General features: G+C 48.5%; 1 protein-coding gene across 7 annotated transcripts in view; it reads right to left on the bottom strand.

The window, feature by feature from the left end:
• Positions 1-23,679, bottom strand: part of LOC115148552 (rap guanine nucleotide exchange factor 6) — a 131,708-nt gene that overhangs the window by 8,653 nt on the left and 99,376 nt on the right. For 5 of the 7 annotated variants that reach the window (XM_029690531.1, XM_029690533.1, XM_029690529.1 and 2 more), the window contains 12 exons: positions 19,232-19,389; positions 17,882-17,896; positions 15,969-16,209; positions 11,168-11,276; positions 10,738-11,021; positions 7,654-7,865; positions 6,150-6,273; positions 3,995-4,018; positions 3,043-3,263; positions 2,145-2,321; positions 1,381-1,542; positions 704-829 (listed from right to left, as the gene is read on the bottom strand). In XM_029690531.1, coding sequence (XP_029546391.1) covers positions 704-829; positions 1,381-1,542; positions 2,145-2,321; positions 3,043-3,263; positions 3,995-4,018; positions 6,150-6,273; positions 7,654-7,865; positions 10,738-11,021; positions 11,168-11,276; positions 15,969-16,209; positions 17,882-17,896; positions 19,232-19,389 — 1,853 coding nt within the window. The remainder of the gene's footprint in view (positions 1-703; positions 830-1,380; positions 1,543-2,144; positions 2,322-3,042; positions 3,264-3,994; positions 4,019-6,149; positions 6,274-7,653; positions 7,866-10,737; positions 11,022-11,167; positions 11,277-15,968; positions 16,210-17,881; positions 17,897-19,231; positions 19,390-23,679) is intronic. The other 2 variants (XM_029690532.1, XM_029690530.1) reach the window with 2 other exon arrangements.

Below are 23,679 nucleotides of genomic sequence, written 5' to 3'. Positions count from 1 at the left end.
CATGCAATATTTCCTCAGTTCCCTTCACACAGAATGTACTTTCTCAGTCTATCTCGGTACTCTCAGCCAACTTGTGTTTCGTATTCTACACAGGGAGTATTGTAGTCTCAGTCTGTCTGTCAGATAGTTTTTCTCCTCTTGTGTCTGTCTCTGCAGAGCCATGCCAAGGCCCTGCTGGGGCTGGCTGACCTCCTGGCCTGACCTTTAGCCTGCTCAGCACGTCCCTGTCCTGGGCTACCCTCCTGGGCCTTAGAGGACCCTGTCTGCCCCTGATCCTCCACTGGTGGCCTAACCATCACCAATGCACCCAACTTCTCCTTAGACTGACTCCTCTCCCTCAGCATCCTGAATGGGGAAAGCTCCCTCAACCTCTTCCTCAATGGAGAATCTGGAGGTTTGGGCATGGGGGGGGTTACAGGCGCTGGCCCTTTCTGGGTCTCTGTCTGGGGAGTGGGCGTCCCTCGCCTGGTGGCCTTTGCGGACCCTGATCCTGGGTCTTCATGGGGCCCGGAGTGGAGTGGAGCCCTGAGAGGGCTCATCATCCCTGACCTGGGGCTGAACGCTGGACCTGCCTGGGGGCCTTGGGAGCTCCATCTCCCTAGCACTGCCTGCTCTGTCTCCATCTCTCTGTCCCTGTCTTCCTCCCTGTCTCTGCTGTGCTGCCTGGTCATCTGCAGTAACCTCTTGTGGAGGAGAGCCCCACCTATGCCGTAGCTGCGGGTTCCCGCCGTGCCTGCCTTGGTGCTGGCCTCGCTGGTCAGAGAGGACGACGAGCCAGACATGTTCATCTGGCTGTTGGAGTTATGCTGGGGCTTGGCCATGCCACCCACTAGAGACAAACAGGAGAGACAGGGAGAATGATTGAGGAGCTTGATGGTAAAGATTACACTAAATTACAGTATGGATAGGTGAGATGAAGACGCTTGAGTATATGGGCAGTGTATGTATGTGTGTGTATTTTGGGTGTGAGGGATGTTGGTTTGGAGGTGCTGATACAGAGGGTGCGGACTGTGAGGTACAAACGTTGAGGTATGGGTACGAGATGGGTTATGTTTAGTTGTGAGATGAATTAATGGATTTGAGTAGATGCTGCTGTGAGAGGTAATGTGCAGCCAGGATGCAAGGTAATAATGTAAGCTGTAAGGTAATGTGCAGTAGCCAGCAGGGTTTGGGTCAATTGTACTTAAATTGTTGTCAATTCAGCAAGTAAACCAAATTACAATGACAAATTTTCCTCATTGAAAAGCATTGAAGAGAATTGGAATCAGTGTACTTCCTGGATTGACAAGAATTGAAATGGAATTGACCCCAACCTTGGTAGCCAGGATGGTAATGCTTTAAGCGGAGGGTAATGTAATATGCAGTAACCAGGATGTAGACCTTTGCGCGGGGAGCCCTGTGGCGAGATGGTGGGGCTGGAGTGCAGGGAGGACACGATGGACACGGTGTCTTCAGCAGACCTCTTCCCACTCCAGGGACTGTCCTCTGATTGGCTGAGCTGGGAGCTGGGAGGCTTCTTTATCACAAGGGGAGAGCTGGAGTCTGGGAACGGGAGAGAGACAGAGATATACACTGTTAGAGAGTGAGCAAGAATATTATCAATTTGGCCACGTCTCCCTTTAAAAAGAGGTCTTCTGGCCTCAATTGGACTTCCTGGATAAAAAAAATAAAATAAAAAATAAAAATAAAAAAAGATCACCCACAAGACATCACAATCTCATCTTTAACAATGACTCACTAATACGCAACATGTTTACATTGACAAAGAAATACTGTAGTCAAACTCGATTGTCCTGGAATTGTATACCATATCTTCTGATGCTATTTCTAGGGACCAATATATTGTCAGTATACTGTAACTAACAATTCATTTGGGGGAAAAATTCATGAAGGGATACTTACTCAGTTGTACAACTGAATGCATTCAACCCAAATGTGTCTTCTGCAATTCGGTAAAATTCAGGTAACTTTTCCCAAATTCCCAGCTTTTCCTGAAATCCTGGTTGGAAGATTCCTGATTTCCTGCTTATTCCATCCTGATCCCAAGGATCTTCCAACCAGGATTTCTGGAAAACCTGGGAATTTTGTGAAAGGCACCAGGTATTTTGCAACACTAGAAGTGTGTAACAGTTCCAGTGACTCACTGTGTGCGGCGTGAATGTCCTTGGCGGTGCTCTTCTTCCGTTGCGGGTAGAGGGGTACCTGGATCTGTAGCACCTGGGACACGCGGTTCTGGGCCTTCCCCCCGGGCAGCGCCGAGCGCAGCGACACAGGAGATATGTCCGACTTGGTGGACCGGCGCTCGCTCAGGTTCTTGGACACTGCAGTCATGGAAACAGGAAATAATGAATCTTGCACCAGGCATTGCAAGATTATTATGTTCCCGACAGTAATAACAGAAACAGCAGCGCTATCAATGGCCTGACCAGGAGATGAGTTACTTCAGAGGGTTGGTGTGTAAATATAGAAAACACAGAGAGGGGAAAATAAAGAAGGTAGTCACAGACAGGAAATTGAAATGTATCTTACACATTTATAGGAAGATTAATGAAATGGGTATATTTGTATGAAAAACATTTAATTGTACACTTGACTCATTTCTAAACAACAAGGCATAACCCCCTCCTCTCTCAATAGGGCAATGCAGAAGGTTCTTCTCAACTGTGAAACATCTGAAGCCCACTAGGTGGCAGTGTCGGGCAAGTTAAACACCCGATAAGTGTCAAAACGCTCAAGTGAAAAACACAACTTCATTACAAGTGCATTGAGGAAATGTTGTCCCACAGCTCTCTCAACTGAAATTACTATTAAAGTGTGCCTTTTGTAGGAGAGTAAAATAACCTTCAGTTCTGTGAGAGAAGAGCTCTGCGGGAGGCTGGGAGCATCAGAGCCGAGAGTATACCCAACCCTGCCACAGACAGTGACGGCAAGGGGATGATATAGCCTAGTAACACCTGGTGTTTCTAAGTGATTCTAGGTGATTATAAGTGTCATACGGGGTCGCATGTGGCCACCGACAGTGTGGTTACGGTGTAGACTCACATGTGCTGTAAACAGGCTCACACTGTAGAGACATAATCTGGTGTTTCTCCTCGTCCGTCTCCACCGCCAGGTTGGACAGGTACTGCTTGACCTTACGGGCCATCTGAGCGTCCTCGTACAGCTTCTTAGCGTTGAGCAGCGAGCTGCGACGCACGCGCTTCTTGTGGGCCCCGCCCTGCACGTCCAACATGTTGGAGTTGGTGCTGCCCTGACTCAGAGACCTGGAGAGAGGGAGGGACAGATGGAGGGAGGAGAAAGGGGTGTTGGAGGGAGGAGAGGAGAAGTGGATGGAATGAGGAACGGAGGGAGGGAGCCAGGGTTGAGAGGAAGGCAGGGCATAATGGAAGGCGGGGTGAAGTGAAGAACGGAGGGAATAAGAGAGGAAGGGAGGGAGACGGGGTCAGTCCTCCAGGACTCCAGTGGAGGCACTTAATAGACATGCTGCAGGTTATGGTGTTTGTGCAGCCTCTCAGTATCAACCCTAGCACTACCTTGTTAAACGGTCACTGTGGCATACACTCTGGACATTCAGAGAGAACACTTTATGGGCAGGTCACTAAAACACCATTCTGCTGCTGACTGTATACAGAGCACAGCAGGTTATAACAACCATGCAACAAGGCCGTCTCACGCTGATGCACCATGCTTAGACATGGGTCGATAAATAACAAAAATAACATTCTGTTTGACGAAGACAGTCAAAAAGGGTTAGAAAATGAAATGAATGAAAAATCAAAAATCAGGGGAAAATGGCAGGATGCACAGACAACGCAAAACGGACTCAAGAGTCAATGGTGACCTTTGGGAAAGGATGGAGACAGGCGCACACTGTGAATGAAAGGGTTAGGGACTGAATGATACATGTAGGGGGCATGCGGTTTGGGAGGACACTGGCTACGTGGGGGGGGGGTGCATGGTGACTGGATAACTGGACTATTACCAGGGGACTTACCCTAAACTCTTCCACCTCTTCTTCCTGCAAGCAAGACCCAATGACATTGAAGCAACGTGGCTTACAGAGACAGTACAGTCAAGGAAGGACGGGGGCACAGTGACCACAGGAGGAGATTGGGACAGAGCATGGGGACACAGCGGGAACTCTCCACATTCCCTATATCAACTGTGTGTGTGTGTGGGACATTTCATGCCGAATGTAACTCTGTGAATCCACCTTGTGTTTTGACATTATGTCCAGTAGCAGTGAGAAGTGTGTGTATAACCTCTTTTGAGAATGGATGTACAGTGCATTCAGAAAGTATTCAGACCGCTTGACTTTTTCCACATTTTGTTACATTACAGCCTTATTCTAAAATGTAATAATTAATTTTTTCCCCCATCAATCTACACACAATACCCCATAATGACAAAGCGATAACGGATTTTTATAAATTTTTTCACATTTATGAAAAAATAAAATCTTATTTACATTAAGTATTCAGACCCTTTGCTATGATACTCGAAATTGAGCTCAGGGCCATCCTGTTTCCATTGATCATCCTTGAGATGTTGCTACATCTTGATTGGAGTCCACCTGTGGTAAATTCAATTGATTGGACATGATTTGGAAAGGACTCACACCTGTCTATATAAGGTACCACAGTTGACAGTGCATGTCAGAGCAAAAACCAAGCCATGAGGTCGAATGAATTGTCCGTAGAGCTCAGAGACAGGATTGTGTCGAGGCGCAGATTTGGGGAAGGGTACCAAAATATTTCTGCAGCATTTATGAGTAATCAGGGGAGAAGGGCCTTGGTCAGGGAGGTGACCAAGAACCCGATGGTCACTCTGACAGAGCTCCAGAGTTCCTCTGTGGAGATGGGAGAACCTTCCAGAAGGACAACCATCTCTGCAGCACTCTACCAATCAGGCCTTTATGTTAGTGGCCAGACGGAAGCCACTCCTCAGTAAAAGGCACATGACAGCCCGCTTGGAGTTTCCATAAAGACACCTAAAGGACAAAGACCATGAGAAACAAGATTCTCTGGTCTGATGAAACCAAGATTGAACTCTTTGGGCTAAATGCCAAGCGCCACGTCTGGAGGAAATCTGGCACCATCCCTACGGTGAAGCATGGTGGTGGCAGCATCATGCCTGAGGAGATGTTTTTCAGCAGCAGGGACTTGGAAACTAGTCAGGATCGAGGGAAAGATAAACAGAGCAATGTACGGAGAGATCCTTGATGAAAACCTGCTCCAGAGCACTCAGGTGCTCAGACTGGGGCGAAGGTTCACCTTCCAACAGGACAACGACCCTAAGCACACAGCCAAAACAAAGCAGGAGTGGCTTTGGGACAAGTTTCTGAATGTCCTTGAGTGGCCCAACCAGAGCCTGGACTTGAACCCGATCAAACAATCTCTGGAGAGACCTGAAAATAGCTGTGCAGTGACACTCTTCATCCAACCTGACAGCGCTTGAGAGGATCTGCAGAGAAGAATGGGAGAAACTCCCCAAATACAGGTGCGCCAAGCTTGTAGCATCATTCCCAAGGAGACTCAAGGCTGTAATCGCTGCCAAAGGTGCTTTAACAAAGTACTGAGTAAAGGGTCTGAATACTTGTGTAAATGTGATATTTCCTGTTTGTTTTTTTCATACATTTGCAAACATTTCTAAAAACCTGTTTTTGCTTTCTCATTACGGGGTATTGGGTGTAGATTGATGAGGATTTTGTTTTGTTTTGAATCCATTTTAGAATAAGGCTGTAACGTAACAAAATGTGGGTGAAAGTCAGGGGGTCTGAATGCTTTCCGAAGGCACTGTATTGGGAGACACTGGTGCTGCTTGGTGTAGAGGGAGCCTGAAGGGGGCAGGCATGCACTGTCTGTGACAGGCTGGACTGTAGGACACACTGGGTAGTACAGAGGGCAGAGAGCAGGCAGATGACGCCTCTAACCCCTGATACCTGATCAGCTATTATTTCATCCCCCTAATGTTTAAGGGTAGGATTGGGAGAGGGCCCGTACTCATAAAGCCTCTCAGGTTAGGAGTGCTGATCTGGGATCAGGTCCCCCAAGTCCATGTAATCTTATTCAATAAGATCTAAAAAGGCTAAACTGATCCTAGATGTGTGTTTAAGGGCAATAAATGTAGCCAGGGGAGCGAGCACCCACCTCTGTCGGAACATAAGAGCTGGGTCCATGTTGGCTGAGGTCATACGGACAACATGACGGATCTCCTTGGCGATCATCCTCAGCTTCTCGAAGTTCACCAGACCGTCTACTTTAGAGTCATTACCTGCGGGGAAAACAGTCAGGTGAGCTTTTCTTCATCTTCATTAAATGGGTTTTTGAAAAACAACAAAGCGGTCACCCCATCACTTGTTTTGGTAAATATCTGAGGGATGGGGCTGGAGATATGTAACACTCAAACACTAATGATTGGTTCCTTCCTTCAGCCTGTTTAATTGGGTTACATTTAAGAGCCGAGCGCTGGTGTTTGAACCAGAAGGGAGCGAGAGCCACTTAACGTGTAGCTGTTGATGTGTTCTCACAGCTTTTCGCATTAGACGGGAGTGATTGATTTACTTCTCACATTATCATGCATCATCTACACTTCTGCTAACACCGTGTGATGACAATGGGTTCCCTGGCCTGTGCAACACATCTCACTGTGAGGAGATAACAGCAAACGCACGCTAATGGGGGAAAATCACAAGAAACGTCATTAACGTCCCCCGTCTGTCATCCCAATCGCCAAACGATCCGTTTCCTGTTTTAGTACTACACCGTTTTTGGACTTTTTTTTGTTTGTTGTTGAAACTTTGCATAAAACAGAAATCTCTGTGGTTGTTCTAACTTGGTCTCATACGGGATGCCGAAGCAGAAAGGGAAGCAGAAGTAAAACCTCTTGAGCAAGCTTGAGAGTGACCTCTGTTTCAGCTGAGCCAGGAGGAAGTGGAAAAACCAAGGCCCATATGGAAACCGCCCGGAAACAACATGTCAATGACCCCAATATGGTATGAAAGCTTTTTCCATCTTCAAACAGCAAGTCTGTGCAATGCTAATGCAGCTAATGGACGGAAGATTAGTCCTTTGTCTAATGAGTGCCTGAGCTAGGCATGATTCACTGTATATACGCTAACACGGTACATGCCAATAGGAGTATACTGGTGGAAGGTGCAACAGTCTAGATGTAAAAACACGGGACTTTAACTAGCTAAGAACTCAACACGAAAAGTCAACATGAGGTTCCAGTCAAAACAATGACCTTGAATCACTGTGACAGTGATCGCTCTCGCAAAATATATTGTGTAACATCTTAATCCGACAAGCGCGTATAAATAAAGGTTAAATAAACAGGTAACAGTTTATTTGGATAGTCCCGAGCAGATGGTTTATAGATGTTCAGTCGATGTCCAATAACTGTCGACAACATTTCTACTAACTATCTACCCTAACCCTAATCTTGACCTTATTACCCTAACCCTGACCCAACCCTTTTTCTAACCTTAGCAAGCAGTTGCTTATCAACAGATGGTTTGTTGATAGTATGACCATCTGTAGAGCATCTTAATGGGACTATCCAAGTAAAGAGTGACCAATAAGTTAATCCGATATGGTTTCCAATGGACAAGATGAAGGCATTTTAGGCGGGCACTGAGAAAGGCATCCATACCTTCATGTAGGAAGGTGAGGTCCTTCTTGACGACGGGGAACAGGGGGATAATGGGCGGCTGCATGCTCTGGCTGCTCAGGACGTTGCGGTACTTGGCCATGTTCCTGGACGGGTCGAAGATGTCCTGCAGTTCGCGGAATAGCTTGTCGTACTTACTGGGCAGCTTCTCCCACGACGACCTGAGACGAGCTATTGGAGCCAGATTCAGACCACTGTAGGGCAGGAGACAAGGAGGAGAGGTCAGGGGTTAGGGTTCAGACCACTGTAGAGGAAGAGACAAGGAGGAGAGGTCAGCAGTTAGGGTTCAGACCACTGTAGAGGAAGAGACAAGGAGGAGAGGTCAGGGGTTAGGGTTCAGACCACTGTAGAGGAAGAGACAAGGAGGAGAGTTCAGGGGTTAGGGTTCAGACCACTGTAGAGGAAGAGACAAGGAGGAGAGTTCAGCAGTTAAGGTTCGGACCGCTGTAGAGGAAGAGACAAGGAGGAGAGGTCAACAGTTAGGGTTCAGACCACTGTAGAGGAAGAGACAAGGAGGAGAGGTCAGCAGTTAGGGTTCAGACCACTGTAGAGGAAGAGACAAGGAGGAGAGGTCAGGGGTTAGGGTTCAGACCACTGTAGAGGAAGAGACAAGGAGGAGAGTTCAGCAGTTAAGGTTCGGACCGCTGTAGAGGAAGAGACAAGGAGGAGAGGTCAGCAGTTAGGGTTCAGACCACTGTAGAGGAAGAGACAAGGAGGAGAGGTCAGCAGTTAGGGTTCAGACCACTGTAGAGGAAGAGACAAGGAGGAGAGGTCAGGGGTTAGGGTTCAGACTACTGTAGAGGAAGAGACAAGGAGGAGAGTTCAGCAGTTAAGGTTCGGACCGCTGTAGAGGAAGAGACAAGGAGGAGAGGTCAGGGGTTAGGGTTCAGACCACTGTAGGGCAGAAGACAAGGAGGAGAGGTCAGGGGTTAGGGTTCAGACCACTGCTATAGAGGAGAGATGGTAAGGTTGGTAAGCCTTGTCCAAGCTAGAATGGCCTATAGAGCAGCAAGAGCTCATCTCCTGTTTCTGTAGCGTGAGGCCGCTTGATGTACACCCTGGACAGGACGCTAGAGAGATTGGTTAGGGCTCAAAACTCTCCTTCAGTGGTTTTCTGCCCTGGTCTACTTTCCTTCATCCACACTCATCCAAATGAAGTGGACAGGTGAGAGGCAGCCCACTGTTAGACCTCATCCTCTTACCCTCTCAGTCTTTTCACATCAACGCAGATGAGAGGAAGCAAGGAAAGGAAACGACACGAGAGTATTGAGACACCCAGAGGCTAGGAAAAGGTGAGTCCGCTCTGAGCTGAACGGGAGAGGAGTAGGGAAGCAGGGCTAGCTGGCCAGATGACCACTCCACTCCACTGCCCAGGCCAGTCCAGACACAACATGCACACAGTACAGAGACACACTTCAGGGAATACAGAAGTGAAAGCTGAAAGCAATGTGTACCACTTAGGGGATGATGCACATTATCACAATTGAGAAGTACTCTCTTTCTTGAACGTACACCCATTCACTCACTAGGGTTGGGCGGTATGCAGATTTTCATACCGTTCCTGTACCATACTGGTGTATAAAGCTGTATTGCATACATTTCTGCCGTACCTTACCTCATTGTTAACCTATAGATGTATAGGCTACTGGACCCGGGCTCAGGGACGGCCAACTCTGGAGAACCGTTCCATCTCTATTGAGATGGGTCGATCTGCTTTTAGGTTGGTTTTTTTGCACCTTAAGTGTGGAATGATCTAGAATGCACTTTAAAATTGGAGGGAAAAAAGGGGTAATAAAAACCTAAATAGGGGCGCTATTTCTCTCCAAATATATATATATTTTTTTTTTACGCAGAAAACTTCAGGCAGCAGGGATCTTGATCCAGGGGGGCATTGATCGTCTCTGCTGAAACCATGAAGCTTGGTCTTGCAAGTTAGCAAGTTAGCAAACTAAATCCATAGCTTGAGTCCTGAGCTGGAGATCATTTGTTTGGCACATCTGAGATAGTCAACTTACAGTTAGTTCTAAGCAGTGGCGTGCCACTCCCTCTGCATTTTGTTTTTATTATATATAATTCTTTTCTACAGTATTTTTCAGTAAATCCTACCGTCTGTATTTCAAAATAACCTGGTATACATAGTATACTGCCCAAGCCTATGACTCATTTGCTCACAACAAAACATGCCATCCAAAAACGATGCATCTTCAGTGTTTGTTTTCCCATTTCCTCAATGAGGTCCTGTGGCTTTGTGACCTCAGAGCAGATTCATTTAGAGAGCTGCAAATTATGACTGGTGTTTCCTCTTTCCTCTCCTCCCTCCCCCCCCCCAACACCCTCCTCTCCCCCTCCCTCCCTCTCCTCCTACTCCCTCCCTCCCTCTCCTGACAGACCTGGCAGCGCTGCTCTAGAATTACCCTCATTGTTCTCTGCTCTGAAGTGGAGTCTCCAGCCAGCCAGCCAGCCAGCCAGCCAAGCCCATCAGCCAGCAGGGGTACTGACTGATCTGACTGCTCTAAAGAGGGCTTGAGACAGAGGGCCTCGTTACACATTGGATGACACAGACAGTAGGGAACACACACGCCACAGATGCATACAGACACGCAGAGTCAGGCAAACACGCACGCGCTCCGGCAGCCAGGCCGTTCCATGGCTGAGTGAGGAGACCACAGCGAGCCTAACCAGACTCCCATTGTCAGAAAGCTCTCAGAGGACATCCTCTGCCTCACACACACACACACACACACACACACACACACACACACACACACACACACACACACACACCAGTTCCCTGAAGATTCATGTCAAATTAATAGCACAACGGACAACAGAAGCTCAATGTAACCCAACCATAGAAGGCAGAGTTAACAACATAACAAAGCAGACATGTAATAACTGTTTTGGGACTCAATTTTGACAGGCAATAAGTCGTAGGGACAGATATAGGATTGCGGGGCACGCTGACACAACAAACTGCTTAGAATGGGAACAGATAGAGGACAGAACAGGGAGTGTTGCCTTGGGAGGGAGGGAGGTCTCCTGGTCTCCAGCCCCCAACTAACTCACCTGATGATGGCGAACATGGAGTTGAAGTTCTTGCACTCTCTACAGTTCAGAGCGATCTTGATGAAGTGTTTGATGGTCTTCATCCTTTTCATGGCGTTGGGCTCCCTCAGGATCTCCGTGGCGACCCAGAAGGTCTCCTGGTTGATGACCTCCTCAAACTGCTTGAGGCGCGTCTGTTGGACTCCCCCCGAGGAGTCCAGCAGCTTGAAGAGGTCGTCCACGTACTCGGTGGACTCGATGTTACGGAACAGCTCAAAGTCCCTCATGGAGAGCTGGGCGGCCACCTGAAGAACGACACGGCGACTTTATTAACGCATACGAGACGGGGAACGTGTCTGCTGCTGTAAGGTCTTCAACCCCTCTGTTAAACACACACACACACACACACACACACACACACACACACACACACACACACACACACACACACCTCCACGGTGCTGAGCTGGAGCAGGGTGATGTGACTCTCCTTCAGCAGCTCCTGGGCGTCATCGTCTGAACACAGCGTCTCCGTATCCATGTTGTTCTTCAGGTAGTACCTGGGGACGGGGAGGGGGGGGTAATAATAAAGGTTTATACCGGGAAAACGACGTGTTGATTACAAAGCAGACATAACATCAAGACCACGTCTAGAAATGAGACGGGATCTTTATTTATTCATGACAAATTAGTTATTATGAGCCCTGAATGATGATTGGCTGAAAGCCGTGGGATAACACGGAAAATGACTAACTACGTCGGTAACCAGTTTATAATGGCAATAAGGCACCTCGGGGGTTCGTGGTACATGGCCAATATACCACGGCTAAGGACTGTTCGTAGGGACGATGCAACGCAGAGTGGTATGTTGGTCAAACACCACAAACCCCAGAGGTATCTTATTGCTTCATTATAAAATGCATCATTATCATTGGAAAATATATAACCACATGAATAAAGATGCCACCGTTATTTTCTGTATTTTCTGTATACTATGTCACCTCCCTGGTCGACACCACCAGGGCAGCAGCAAACAGCAGCAGTATTAAGATGTGTTGGGGGGGGGCAGACAGTGGTGATCCATTACAGCCATACATTTTCCCATGGGTGGGTGTGAGAGAGAGAGAGAGAGAGAGAGAGAGAGAGAGAGAGAGAAAGGAGAGAGAGAGAGAGAGAGACATTTCTCCCCGATGCTCTTTTCTGGGAGAGCGTCCAAGAGCAGCACATTGGACTAGCGCTTCTTAATGGAGCCAAAATGTGTCTACAGCTAAACCTAGAATGCAACGCAGCGGCCAGCAATACATTTACAGTGTGCCACTTTTCAGGGGCAACGTCCGGGCGCCCGTTATCGTACTTGATGTGTACTTAAAATGCCCTGGCCGACCCTGCCAACTCAAGGCATCAGGGACGGAGATCTGAATAAGTAATGATTACAGTAGAAGGGACTAGGTCTCTGCTGCTTGGCCCCCTGGAAGGAGGCCTGCTGCTGCTTCTAGCCGTCTGTGGCTGATTGGAGGGCCACCGGGGCTGATGCTGGGCCAGGGGCTGATGCTGGAGCTGGTTGGGGAGACTCCCCTGGCTAGATGAGTGTATGGGCTTGACCGGAGTGAGGACTGGAGGGTTTCTGCTGGCTAAGCTTGTGTGTCACCCACCAAGTCAGATCGAGGGTCAGTTACTCAAAGCATAGAGAAGTCCCAACAGGTCGACCAGGCACAGCTCTATTTTCATGGATAAGGGAGGCAACAAAGAGAGGGATGTTGGATAGAGGGACATGTATAATACAACACACAACAGATGTTGAATGTAACACGGTGGGCTCCCGAGTGGCGCAGCGGTCTAAGGCACTGCGTCTCAGTGCTAGAGGCGTCACTATAGACCCTGGTTCGATCCCGGACTGTAACACGTCTGGCCGTGATCGGACGTCCCATAGGGCGGCGCACAATTGGCCCAGAGTCGTCCGGGTTAGGTGAGTGTTTGGCCGGGGTAGGCCGTCATTGTAAAATAAGAATTAGTTAAAGGTTAAATACTATATATATATATATATATATATATATATATATATATATATATATATATATATATATAGTTGAAGTCAGAAGTTTACATTCACCTTAGCCAAATACATTTAAACTCAGACCAAGCTTTAACTTCCTGTCTGATGTCTTGAGATGTTGCTTCAATATATCCATGTAATATTCCTCCCTCATGATGCCATCTATTTTGTGAAGTGCACCAGTCCCTCCTGCAGCAAAGCACCCCCACAACATGATGCTGCCACCCCTGTGCTTCACGGTTGGGATGGTGTTCTTCGGCTTGCAAGCCTCCCCCTTTCTCCTCCAAACATAACGATGGTCATCATGGACAAATAGTTATATTTTTGTTTCATCAGACCAGAGGACATTTCTCCAAAAAGTACGTTCTTTGTCCCCATGTGCAGTTGCAAACCGTAGTCTGGCTTTTTTATGGCGGTTTCGGAGCAGTGGCTTCTTCCTTGCTGAGCGGCCTTTCAGGTTATATTGATATAGGACTCGTTTTACTGTGGATATAGATACTTTTGTACCTGTTTCCTCCAGCATCTTCACAAGGTCCTTTGCTGTTGTTCTGGGATTGAGTTGCACTTTTCGCACCAAAGTACATTCATTTCTAGGGGACAGAACGCGTCTCCTTCCTGAGCGGTATGACGTCTGCGTGGTCCCATGGTGTTTACCCTTGCGTAGTATTGTTTGTACAGATGAACGTGGTACCTTCAGGCGTTTGGAAATTGCTCCCAAGGATGAATCAGACTTGTGGAGGTCTACAATTTTTTTTCTGGGGTCTTAGCTGATTTCTTTTGATTTTCCCATGATGTCAAGCAAAGAGGCACTGAGTTTGAAGGTAGGCCTTGAAATACATCCAAAGGTACATCTCCAATTGACTCAAATTATGTCAATTAGCCTATCAGAAGCTTCTAAAGCCATGACTTCATTTTCTGGAATTTCCCAAGCTGTTTAAAGGCAGAGTCAACTTAGTGTATGTAAACTTCTGACCCACTGGAATTGTGATACAGTGAATTATAAGTGAAAAAATCTGTCTGTAAACAATTGTTGGAAAAAATTACTTGTGTCATGCACAAAGTAGATGTCCTAACCGACTTGCCAAAACTATAGTTTGTTAACAAGAAACGTGTGGAGTGGTTGAAAAACTAGTTTTAATGACTCCAACCTAAGTGTATGTAAACTCTGACTTCAACTGTATATGTATATTGTTTTTTTATATACTGTTGTCTACACAGGCTAGCTATACGCTTACTAGACAAGAATGTCTTTCCGCTTCCATTGTCTAACCTAGGCTGCTCTATTTTGGACGCTGCACGGCGCCAAGGGGCTGTCTATTACCCATAAGGCACCAGGGCTCTGTGTGCTGCCGCTGGTTGTGTATGTATGAATAATTCCAGGCGTGCAGTCAGTCTGCAGAGAGAGGCACACACACAGTGACAGAGGATCAAATATTCATGTTAAGCTAGTTTGATGAGTCTGGTGTGGGACGAGAGGAGCAGGGGAAGATGGGGAGAGCGGCGGCAGAGACGGAGAGCGACGGCAGAGAGGTAGAGCGGTGGCAGCGAGGGAGAGCGGCGGCAGAGAGGCAACAGAGAGGGAGAGCGGAGGCAGAGAGGGAGAGCGGTGGCAGAGAGGGAGCGAGGCGGCAGAGAGGGAGCGAGGCGGCAGAGAGGGGGCAGAGAGGGAGAGCGGCGGCAGAGAGGGAGAGCGGCGGCAGAGAGGGAGAGCGGCGGCAGAGAGGGAGAGCGGCGGCAGAGAGGGAGAGCGGAGGCAGAGAAGGGGCAGAGAGGGAGAGAAGGGGCAGAGAGGGAGAGCGGTGGCAGAGAGGGAGAGCGGCGGCAGAGAGGCGACAGAGAGGGAGAGCGGCGGCAGAGAGGCAGAGAGGGGGCAGAGAGGGAGAGCGGCGGCAGAGAGGGAGAGCGGCGGCAGAGAGGCGGCAGAGAGGCAACAGAGAGGGAGAGCGGAGGCAGAGAGGGGGCAGAGAGGGAGAGCGGTGGCAGAGAGGGAGCGAGGCGGCAGAGAGGGGGCAGAGAGGGAGAGCGGCGGCAGAGAGGGGGCAGAGAGGGAGAGCAGCGGCAGAGAGAGAGAGCGGCGGCAGAGAGAGAGTGGCGGCAGAGAGAGAGTGGCGGCAGAGAGAGAGAGAGCGGCGGCAGAGAGAGAGAGAGCGGCGGCAGAGAGAGAGAGAGCGGCGGCAGAGAGAGAGAGAGCGGCGGCAGAGAGGGGGCAGAGAGGGAGAGCGGCGGCAGAGAGGGGGCAGAGAGGGAGAGCGGCGGCAGAGAGGGGGCAGAGAGGGAGAGCGGCGGCAGAGAGGGAGAGCGGCGGCAGAGAGGGAGAGCGGCGGCAGAGAGGGAGAGCGGAGGCAGAGAAGGGGCAGAGAGGGAGAGAAGGGGCAGAGAGGGAGAGCGGTGGCAGAGAGGGAAAGCGGCGGCAGAGAGGGAGAGCGGCGGCAGAGAGGCGACAGAGAGGGAGAGCGGCGGCAGAGAGGCAGAGAGGGGGCAGAGAGGGAGAGCGGCGGCAGAGAGGGAGAGCGGCGGCAGAGAGTTCAATCAGGAGAAACGACAGGGATTATCCAGTCGCAGTACATTTTAATGACCTAAAACATGACATTTCTACCTTTAGATTTTGTGGCATAGAGAAAAGTCAAGATATCAGACAGGGGAGGTGATATTAATAATACTCTGAGTAAAAGAGAATGTTTTTGGATTTTCACCCTCCAGCCATTATTTCCTAAAGGACTTAATGATGAAATGCCTATGTATGTTATGTTGTGAATTGAAAATATGTTCCTATTTAAGATTACTTTGTTTTTTTCGTATGATGTACGCAATGATTAATGAAAACTTGCTATGTCCTCGTGATTTTATGGACGTGTTTGGTGCGTCTTGTCTATACACTTGTAATATTTGTGAAATGCAAATTGTTATGTTTGGTAGCACTTTTTTATTTTTCCTTAGCCTCCAACTCCTTTCCATATGTGGAACGGATGTGGGTGGGGCTAGGTCTACATAGAGGTGCTGTTTTCGAAAATTCACAAAAGCTCTGACGAAGGCCGTTGGGCCGATACGTAAGCTTATTAAATACCAGTGATACTATCAAGAGCAGTGTGCGGTTTCCTTCATCCTGTTTTAATTGTATCCCTTTAAGGTTAAAAGATAGGATTGGGGTGGGGTAATCTGATCGCAGACCTGTATTTAAGACCACAGTCCAGTGTCTTACCTGCCGTTGAGCTGGATGCGGTCAGCCAGCTTGGAGAGCTGGTCAGGTAGCCTGCGTTGCTTGATGACGCCCTCGGGACTGACCGACACCTCACAGAGGGAGTAGTTCTCCGGGGCCGCGCTCAGGCCAAACTCGTTGACCACGTGACTGACCACGTCCTTGGCCGTGGTGTCCTTGCTGATGATGATGTAACAGCTCTGCTGGTCAGCCTTGAACACCCGGATCACCTGGTCTGGAATGTCTGACGAGCGGAGGAGAACAGCTTCGAAGACTTAGGATGGACGGAATACCAGAATGCACCAGATGAGTCCCAAACAGCACCCTATTCCCTACAGAGCGCACTACTTTTTGACCAGGGCCCAAAGAGCTCTGGTCAAAAAGTAGTGCACTATAATATAGGAAACAGGGTGCCATTTGGGACGCAGATTTCTTTCACACAGAAGCGTAAATATAGTGAACCAAAATAAAAGTCTCCGGCAACAAAAAAAGTTTACAATTTCCATGGTAACCCAAAAGTTAAAAATAAGGAAGCAAACCGCCCTCGTGGCTAAAGGATACGCACGCGAGATGCATTTCCCAATATGCCAAAGGGAACAAGCACTTCAGACTTTCTCTGCTTGCACATGAAAGTGCTTGTGGTCCATTGCACACTCAGCAGGGTAAAACAACGAGGCATGAATAGCGGAGGACGATAAACGGTATGGGTGGAGGGGAAGAGCGTGGATAAAGGCATGACATTGGAGGGAGTGAGGACAGGCGGGGAGGGATCGCGTGCCTTGGAGCAGTCATGCAGGGAGCCTAATGACTTCAAGAGGAAAACATAAATAAAAGGGGGAATGGGCTTGGCTGACAGATGACCGTATCGAACACGGCACTGCTCCCTCCGTGTTTTCCAGGGAGTAGAGTGAAGCATGCTCAACGGACTGAGGCACAGCCATTATGGAATCTATGTCCTCCTTTCTGGCCTCATCTCTCACTATGTCTGAGCCCATAACTAGAAACCCCATTCATTATTCCCATTACAGCAGCAAGATCGGCAGAAACAAATCGCTGAGGCACAACAATAACACTGCTGCAGATGAGTCTAAATACAGTGCAGTGGCTAAGCCATAATCAACCATTTCAACCTACTTAAACTAAAAGTGGGGGCGATTTGTGCCGAGGGTCTAGAGCAATCATATATAATAATCATCTATACACCTCCTTGACAGGACTAATACCGCCCTAAACGAATGAAAATGATTAACAAACCAATTATTTATTGTGTCGTGAGAAAGATGGCGTCCACACAGGAAAAGCCCGTTTTCCACTGAGAAAAGACTCCTGGCTCTGGGGGCGGTTATCTTCGGAAGTTTCTGCTGACGCAACACTATTAGGGTCCCCCCCCCCAAACACCTAACACCCCCTAGGCCTGCCTGCTAAGCCTTTTTCCTGTTCCCTCTGTCACAGAACCACTAGATATAAATCCCACCTAAAGCAGCATTAGCAGACAGGAGCAGAGCAACAGAGCTGGGAGGAAAGCATAGGGCCAGGTGCGGCGCGGCACGGCGCTTTAACGCGAAGCTCCTTTAACACAAAAAAATAGTCAAACACATTCAGCCATCACGAAGGATAGGTCCCAATTAGTTGCGCTACATTTGACCAGGTCCCATAGGGCTCTTTTCAAATGTAGCGCACTATGTAAGGGAACAGTGTGCTATTTGGAACGAGGCCCAAGACCTTCACGCAGAGCCCAACTTAGACTTTGGTCCATGACGTATGACACAGAGAGAGACGGAACTCGAAAGCTCATGAATGAAGAGGGGGGAAAAAATGACGGGATGGGAAACTTGGAAGCATAAACTGAATGTTGCCAAAACGAACAGAGCCCCGGTCTTCCACTGAGACTGGGAAGAGAGCACGTAGATACTTACAGTAGAAGCTCACGGCTGGGGAAGCAGACAGAGGAGGAAAGAGAGAGAGAGAGAGAGAGAAAGAGAGAAAGAGAGGGAGGGAGTGAACAGTGGTTGGAAACATGGAAGAGAAAGAGAGGGCTTTGAACGACAGCTTTCCCGTTGTGGGAGGACGGGGAACGTCAGCGGGGCAGAGGGACTTTCACTAAAGCATCTGTTTATAATCAGATCAGTGTACTGGAGAGAGGGAGGGCACAGTGTGTGTGGGACAGAGAGCTGGGATCTGAGTCTGCCGCAGTGACACACATACACGAGCCCCCAGACAAGCCTTCTTACACCCAATCAAAGGCCTAGAAGAATAACACCGTATTTAACTCCAAACTCTAGTTTCTCTGATCCCCCCCTCTTAATCTAATTTGAGGCCAGGCTTTGTGAGGGATTACTCCTCACACTGAGAGGGCCGCTTTGAAATGAGTGGAGGGGGGGGGGGGGGTCCTGCACTTGTCACTGAACACCCCCCCCCCCCCCCTACCCGTCAGTCACAGTGAAATAGCCAGAGCGCAGTCGGTGGGGAAGAGAAATGGCACTAATAGAAGATGATTCATCTCCTATCTCAGTGGGCTTGGAGGAGGGGGGAAGGGCAGTCTTCTACAGGCGTGCGTGATGTATTGGGGCTGCAGACTGGACCCTCTGACTGCGGGCTGCGCTCAATGACAAATGATTGGGGAGGATAAATCAAAAGCATATCCCCCCCCTCCACTCTCCTCGGGGAGGCCGCTTAGTTGTTTCAATAATTATGGGCTCTGAAATCTGTCAGCGTTTAATCCCTTTCATATGGCTCTAATTCGGTTTCATGTCCGAGCTCTTGAAATGGAAATGCTTGAGACACAGAGGAGAAACGGAACACCGGTGTGTGTGTGTGTGTGTGTGTGTGTGGCGTGCTTATAATGATCAATTCTGTGATTAACCCGAGGGCCTGCGAGGCAGAGCAGTGAGAGGAATTTCTCCAAGCAGGAAGTGCTTTCACTCTCTGTGAGAAGTATTCCTCCCTGAGTAATTACTGCTGTTTTCCCACAGCTCCAAAGTTACGCCTATTGCCAACATAACCCGGTCTGAAGAGGCCACACGCTTGAAAAATGAACAAGATAAACACTTGTGTAAAGTGCGCCCATCTTCAGTTGCTAATTGTCTCAGTGGAGTAGTGAGCAGTCTTCACTACCCAAGCAGTGATCGCCGTGTGGTGAGCATGAGTGTGAATGGTCAGATGTTGGCCTAGCGGCAGTGAGTGCTTCTGCCTGTGTTTTTATCTCACCAAGAAAAGAGTGTGTGTGTGTGTGTGTGTGTGTGTGTGTGTGTGCTCGCGTCTTTCACCTGCTGGATTGGAGAAGTCCAACACATTAGTGGCTGGCTGCAGCAGGTCAGGGCTGCTGGATGAGAGGCTGCCAGGGATGGGCATGATGGCCACGCTGTGCCTGCACTGCTTCGTGCCCACGATGCTGTCATCCTGAGACTGGCCCACGCCACCATCACTGTGGCACAGAGAGACAGAGAGAGGGAGATGAGAGGGGACGTCAGATCACTTACGACAAGGGGCTCGAGTTTTCCCTGGTCAGGAACTCCTGGCCCCGGAGCCATATTCAATCACGCCGCATTCAAATAAACAGTTAAAAAGAAGCATTCCTGGTCTTCTTGATATCCCTACAGTGCACCGCAATCACAGCAATCCTTTCATAGGTAGTGATGGATACTCGTGGGGTTGGCTAAGATCCATCCATGAAAGATCACATGAATGATGCGGCTGACGAGCAGGGCGCACCGAAAACCCAACACAAACCAGGCCCAGGAATGATGATGACAGCCCGGTGAGCACACATACACACATCAACAAGACACGCACAGACACCCAAACAAACACTATGCATGATTGATGGCAAGGATGAGGAGCCTTTGTACAGACACCGAGAGAAAAAAAAACAACCTTTATGCGTGACATTCAATCTAAGACAGACGTTTCAATGGGGCTGGGATGAGAGGTCTTCTTGCCTGGCCTGCCTCTCTGTGAGTCTGTCTAGAGTCAACTCTCGAGGGTAAACAGGGACAGAGAGAGACATCAGCATTAAACGGGTCTGATATGCAAATGGGATCCTTTTGACGAATGGTTTCATTACGATTGGGGGATGCGGTGGTGTCTGTGTGGCTGGATGCCACTCCCCTGGCGGTGTCAGAACACCAACACACCAACAATCAGGCCTCCAGGCTACAGCTCTAATTGACTGTTTCCGTACTAAACGGCCCTCGCAGCTGCTGGAGATGGAAGGGGACATGGCTGACGTGTAAAGCGATACTTCAGCCTAGGTCTAATTCCCCGAATTGGTTAAAATTAGGTTACAGTCAGTAAGAATTTGGCTTATGGTTAAGGGTCCGTTTTAGATTTTGGGATGCTGGTCAGAAAAGTCACCCCCCCACACAGGTGGACTAATTGATTGACACTTCCAAGGCCCCTCCTCCCCCAAATGACAAACACAGACTGATACGGGACCAACATAGCCTGCTGGTCCCAGATCCTTTTGTGCGGTCTTGCCGACTCCAATGGTTTGGCGTGACAATGACCATAGGGCTTGACAAGACAGTACAAAGAGACCAGGGACCAGGCTAGCGCGGTTAGCAGAGCGCACATAACAACTTACCGACATAGACACACCATAAACAGAATGTAGACATAAGACACACAGAAACATACACGCGTCATAGATAGGATTCTATCATATGTACTACCGCAGAAAGCCCGAATGCCAATCACATTCCTCAGTAACGTGTGATTCAACCAACCGTTTAAACTCTACTTCCTCATACCTCAAAACTCAGTCTTAGCCCTACACGGCCCAAGGTGATTCAGATGTCTACATTACGCCTAGGTTAGGTACGTGAGCACTTTTCAGAATACTATTATAGGCAAGCACCTTATCATGTTACACTTCAATCCCTATCAAATTCATACATGCCATCTCCTTTAGACTACGGTGTGTTGCATGCATAAAATGTGGAGTGAAGCACTATGGGATGTGAAGCCGAGAAGAAAGCTGCACACGGAAGCACAAACGAGCGTAGAATCACATCACCCTGAAGTCGACGCAATACTTCACCGTATTCTCGAGCTCTACTCTAACCGACCGTGACGCTGCAGAGAACGCTACAGAGGGGAATAAACAGGTAGGGTAGGAACAGCAGAGAACGTCTACACGTAGCTTTAGGAAGGCGTGCAGAGATTCTGAAGGACTTTTAATCGCATGAAGATCCCAATGCAGTCCTCCGGCTTTCCGTTAAAAAGGTCATTGCTGAATTCCTCCCTGCCTACAATGACTGTGTGCGCCCGCGTCAGAAATAGCACCCTATGCCCTACGTAGTGCACTGAATGCCCAGGGCCCATATAGGGAAAAGGGTCCTATTTGGAACACATACTGTGTTTTCTCCACGTTGCCAGTGAATGAGGGAACTAAATTACACAACAAGTGTCTTACCCAAAGAGTCCCCTGTGCAGGTGAGGCAGTTAGAGGAGGGACAGAGGACAGTGAAGAGCATGAGAACAACAGAACAACAAGGCTGCAGTACAGTACAGTGTGCCAGCGGCATATTAGCACTGAGCAGCAACAACACAGACAGGCAGAAAATAAAGAGACGACGGGCAAGGCCACAGTATCCAGACACTGAACGTTACACACACACAGACAGACAGTAGACACATACAGATGGACATTCAGTAAATGTACCCCAGTGGAGGCTGCGGAGGGGAGGACGGCTCATAATAGAGGCTGGAACAGAGCAAATGGAATGGCATCAAACCAGGTGCTTGATACCATTCCACGGATTCCGCTCCAGCCGTTACCACGAGTCCATCCCCCTGCCAATGAAGGTGCCACCAACCTCCTGTGATGTACCTACACACATCTCAGTCAAACACACATGGGCAGACAGAAAAGTAGTGAAAAACGATTGTTTCCTTATTTAGTTGAACCTGTCATCATTGACGTAACTGATAACCTCACACTAATCAAATATACTAAAAGCATTGAATATACATTTACACATCCAATATACACTGAGTGTACAAAACACAGAATGACCAGGTGAAAGCATTGTTCCCTTATTTATGTGACCTGCTAAATTCGCTTCAATCAGTGTAGATGAAGGGGAGGAGACAGGTTAAAGAAGGATTGTGTATGTGTGCCATTCAGAGTCTGAATGGGCAAGACAGAATATTGAAGTGCAATTGAACGGGGTATGGCAGTAGGTGGCAGGCGCACCAGTTTAAGTGTCAAGAACTGCAACGCTTGCTGGGTTTTTCACGCTCAACAGTTCCCCATGTGTATCAAGATTGGTCCTCCACCCAAAGGACATCCAGCCAACCTGACACAACTGTGGGAAGCATTGGAGTCAACATGGGCCAGCATCCCGGTGGAACGCTTTTGACACCTTGTAAAAGTCCATGCTCTGACCAATTGAGGCTGTTCCGAGGTTAAAATAGGGTGCAAACTCAACATTATATCGTAATGTTTTGTACACTCAGTGTACATTTACATCAGGAAACCCACAGGACAGCCTGCTTTTGACAAATGGCTGATATATCTACTTATACACTTTGAAACACAGATAATGAGAATAAGAATGAGCGTTTAAGAGGTTAGATGATACATGCCCTGGCTATCCCTTGCGGTCGTCTCGTCGAATCACCACCATTCGCGTCCAGCTCAAACTACCTAGTCTATTGGCTGCCAATGGAATCCCAGTAAATCAACTGGTTGATCAATATATGACCCAGCAGCAAAGCCAGGCTGTCATGTGACTTGCCTACTGTAGAATACTGCAGGGAGTAGCCTACCTTTTTTAAAAACCTTTATTTAACTAGGAAAGTCAGTAAAGAACACATTTTTATTTTCAACGATGGCCTAGGAACAGTGGGTTAACTGCCTTGTTCAGGGGCAGAACGACAGATTTTTATACCATGTCAGCTTGGGGATTCGATCTTGCAACCTTCCCGGTTACTAGTCCAACGCTCTAACCACTAGGCTACCGTCCCTGACCTGTCCATCCTCCTGCTTCCATCGCCATCAGAAAAGGCACATGACTCAAGTATCACACAAGTGGAATAAAGATGGAGACCTGTGCTTGCCCTTTGTACGGTCTTCACCACTGTTTATTACACTAAGCCTGGCTCCCAAACGGTTCACCATTCCCCTGGGCCCCGGTCAAAACAAAGCGCGGGGGAAATAGGCTGTGTGCCAAACGGCACCCTAAGTAGAGAGAAGAGGACATATTCCATCACATCAGCAGCCCGATGAGTTGACAGTATAAGGCCAAGCATTAGAAGTGACTGACGTCTTAAATCATACACTGACTGCACTACCCCAGCACGAAGAACAACCACACATAAAGCTGTTGATGACTTTTACCATAATCGCTAGCTACTAGCATCCGCCGCGGTGCGCTACTACCACGTTCTCGCACATTGTCGGTTTATAATAGATAGACTACTAAAGAAGCGTGATGCTCCCCAATCAGTCTCTCATCTCCACTCTCTCTAAGTCCCCGCAGAGTAAATGGAATAAAACATGAATGAAAGCGATGTGATTTAGATACAGTTGTTGGTTGGCTATGGCAGATCAATGCCTCCAATGATGCTAAACGGTTTCATGAAATGCAGGGTGATTACACTAGATGAGCTGACGGAGCAGAGCGTGCGTCGAGGGGAAAGGCAGAACTTTACGTGAGAGCGGTGCCAACGTCTCCCTGGGCAAGTAACACTGTTTCGTTCTCACCCTGCA

The sequence above is a fragment of the Salmo trutta genome, chromosome 15 (genome assembly GCF_901001165.1).
Source record: "Salmo trutta chromosome 15, fSalTru1.1, whole genome shotgun sequence".
Classification (NCBI taxonomy): Eukaryota; Metazoa; Chordata; class Actinopteri; order Salmoniformes; family Salmonidae; genus Salmo; species Salmo trutta.
The sequence above is the reverse complement of the archived record's forward strand: the minus strand, read 5'-3'. Positions and strand labels throughout refer to the sequence as shown.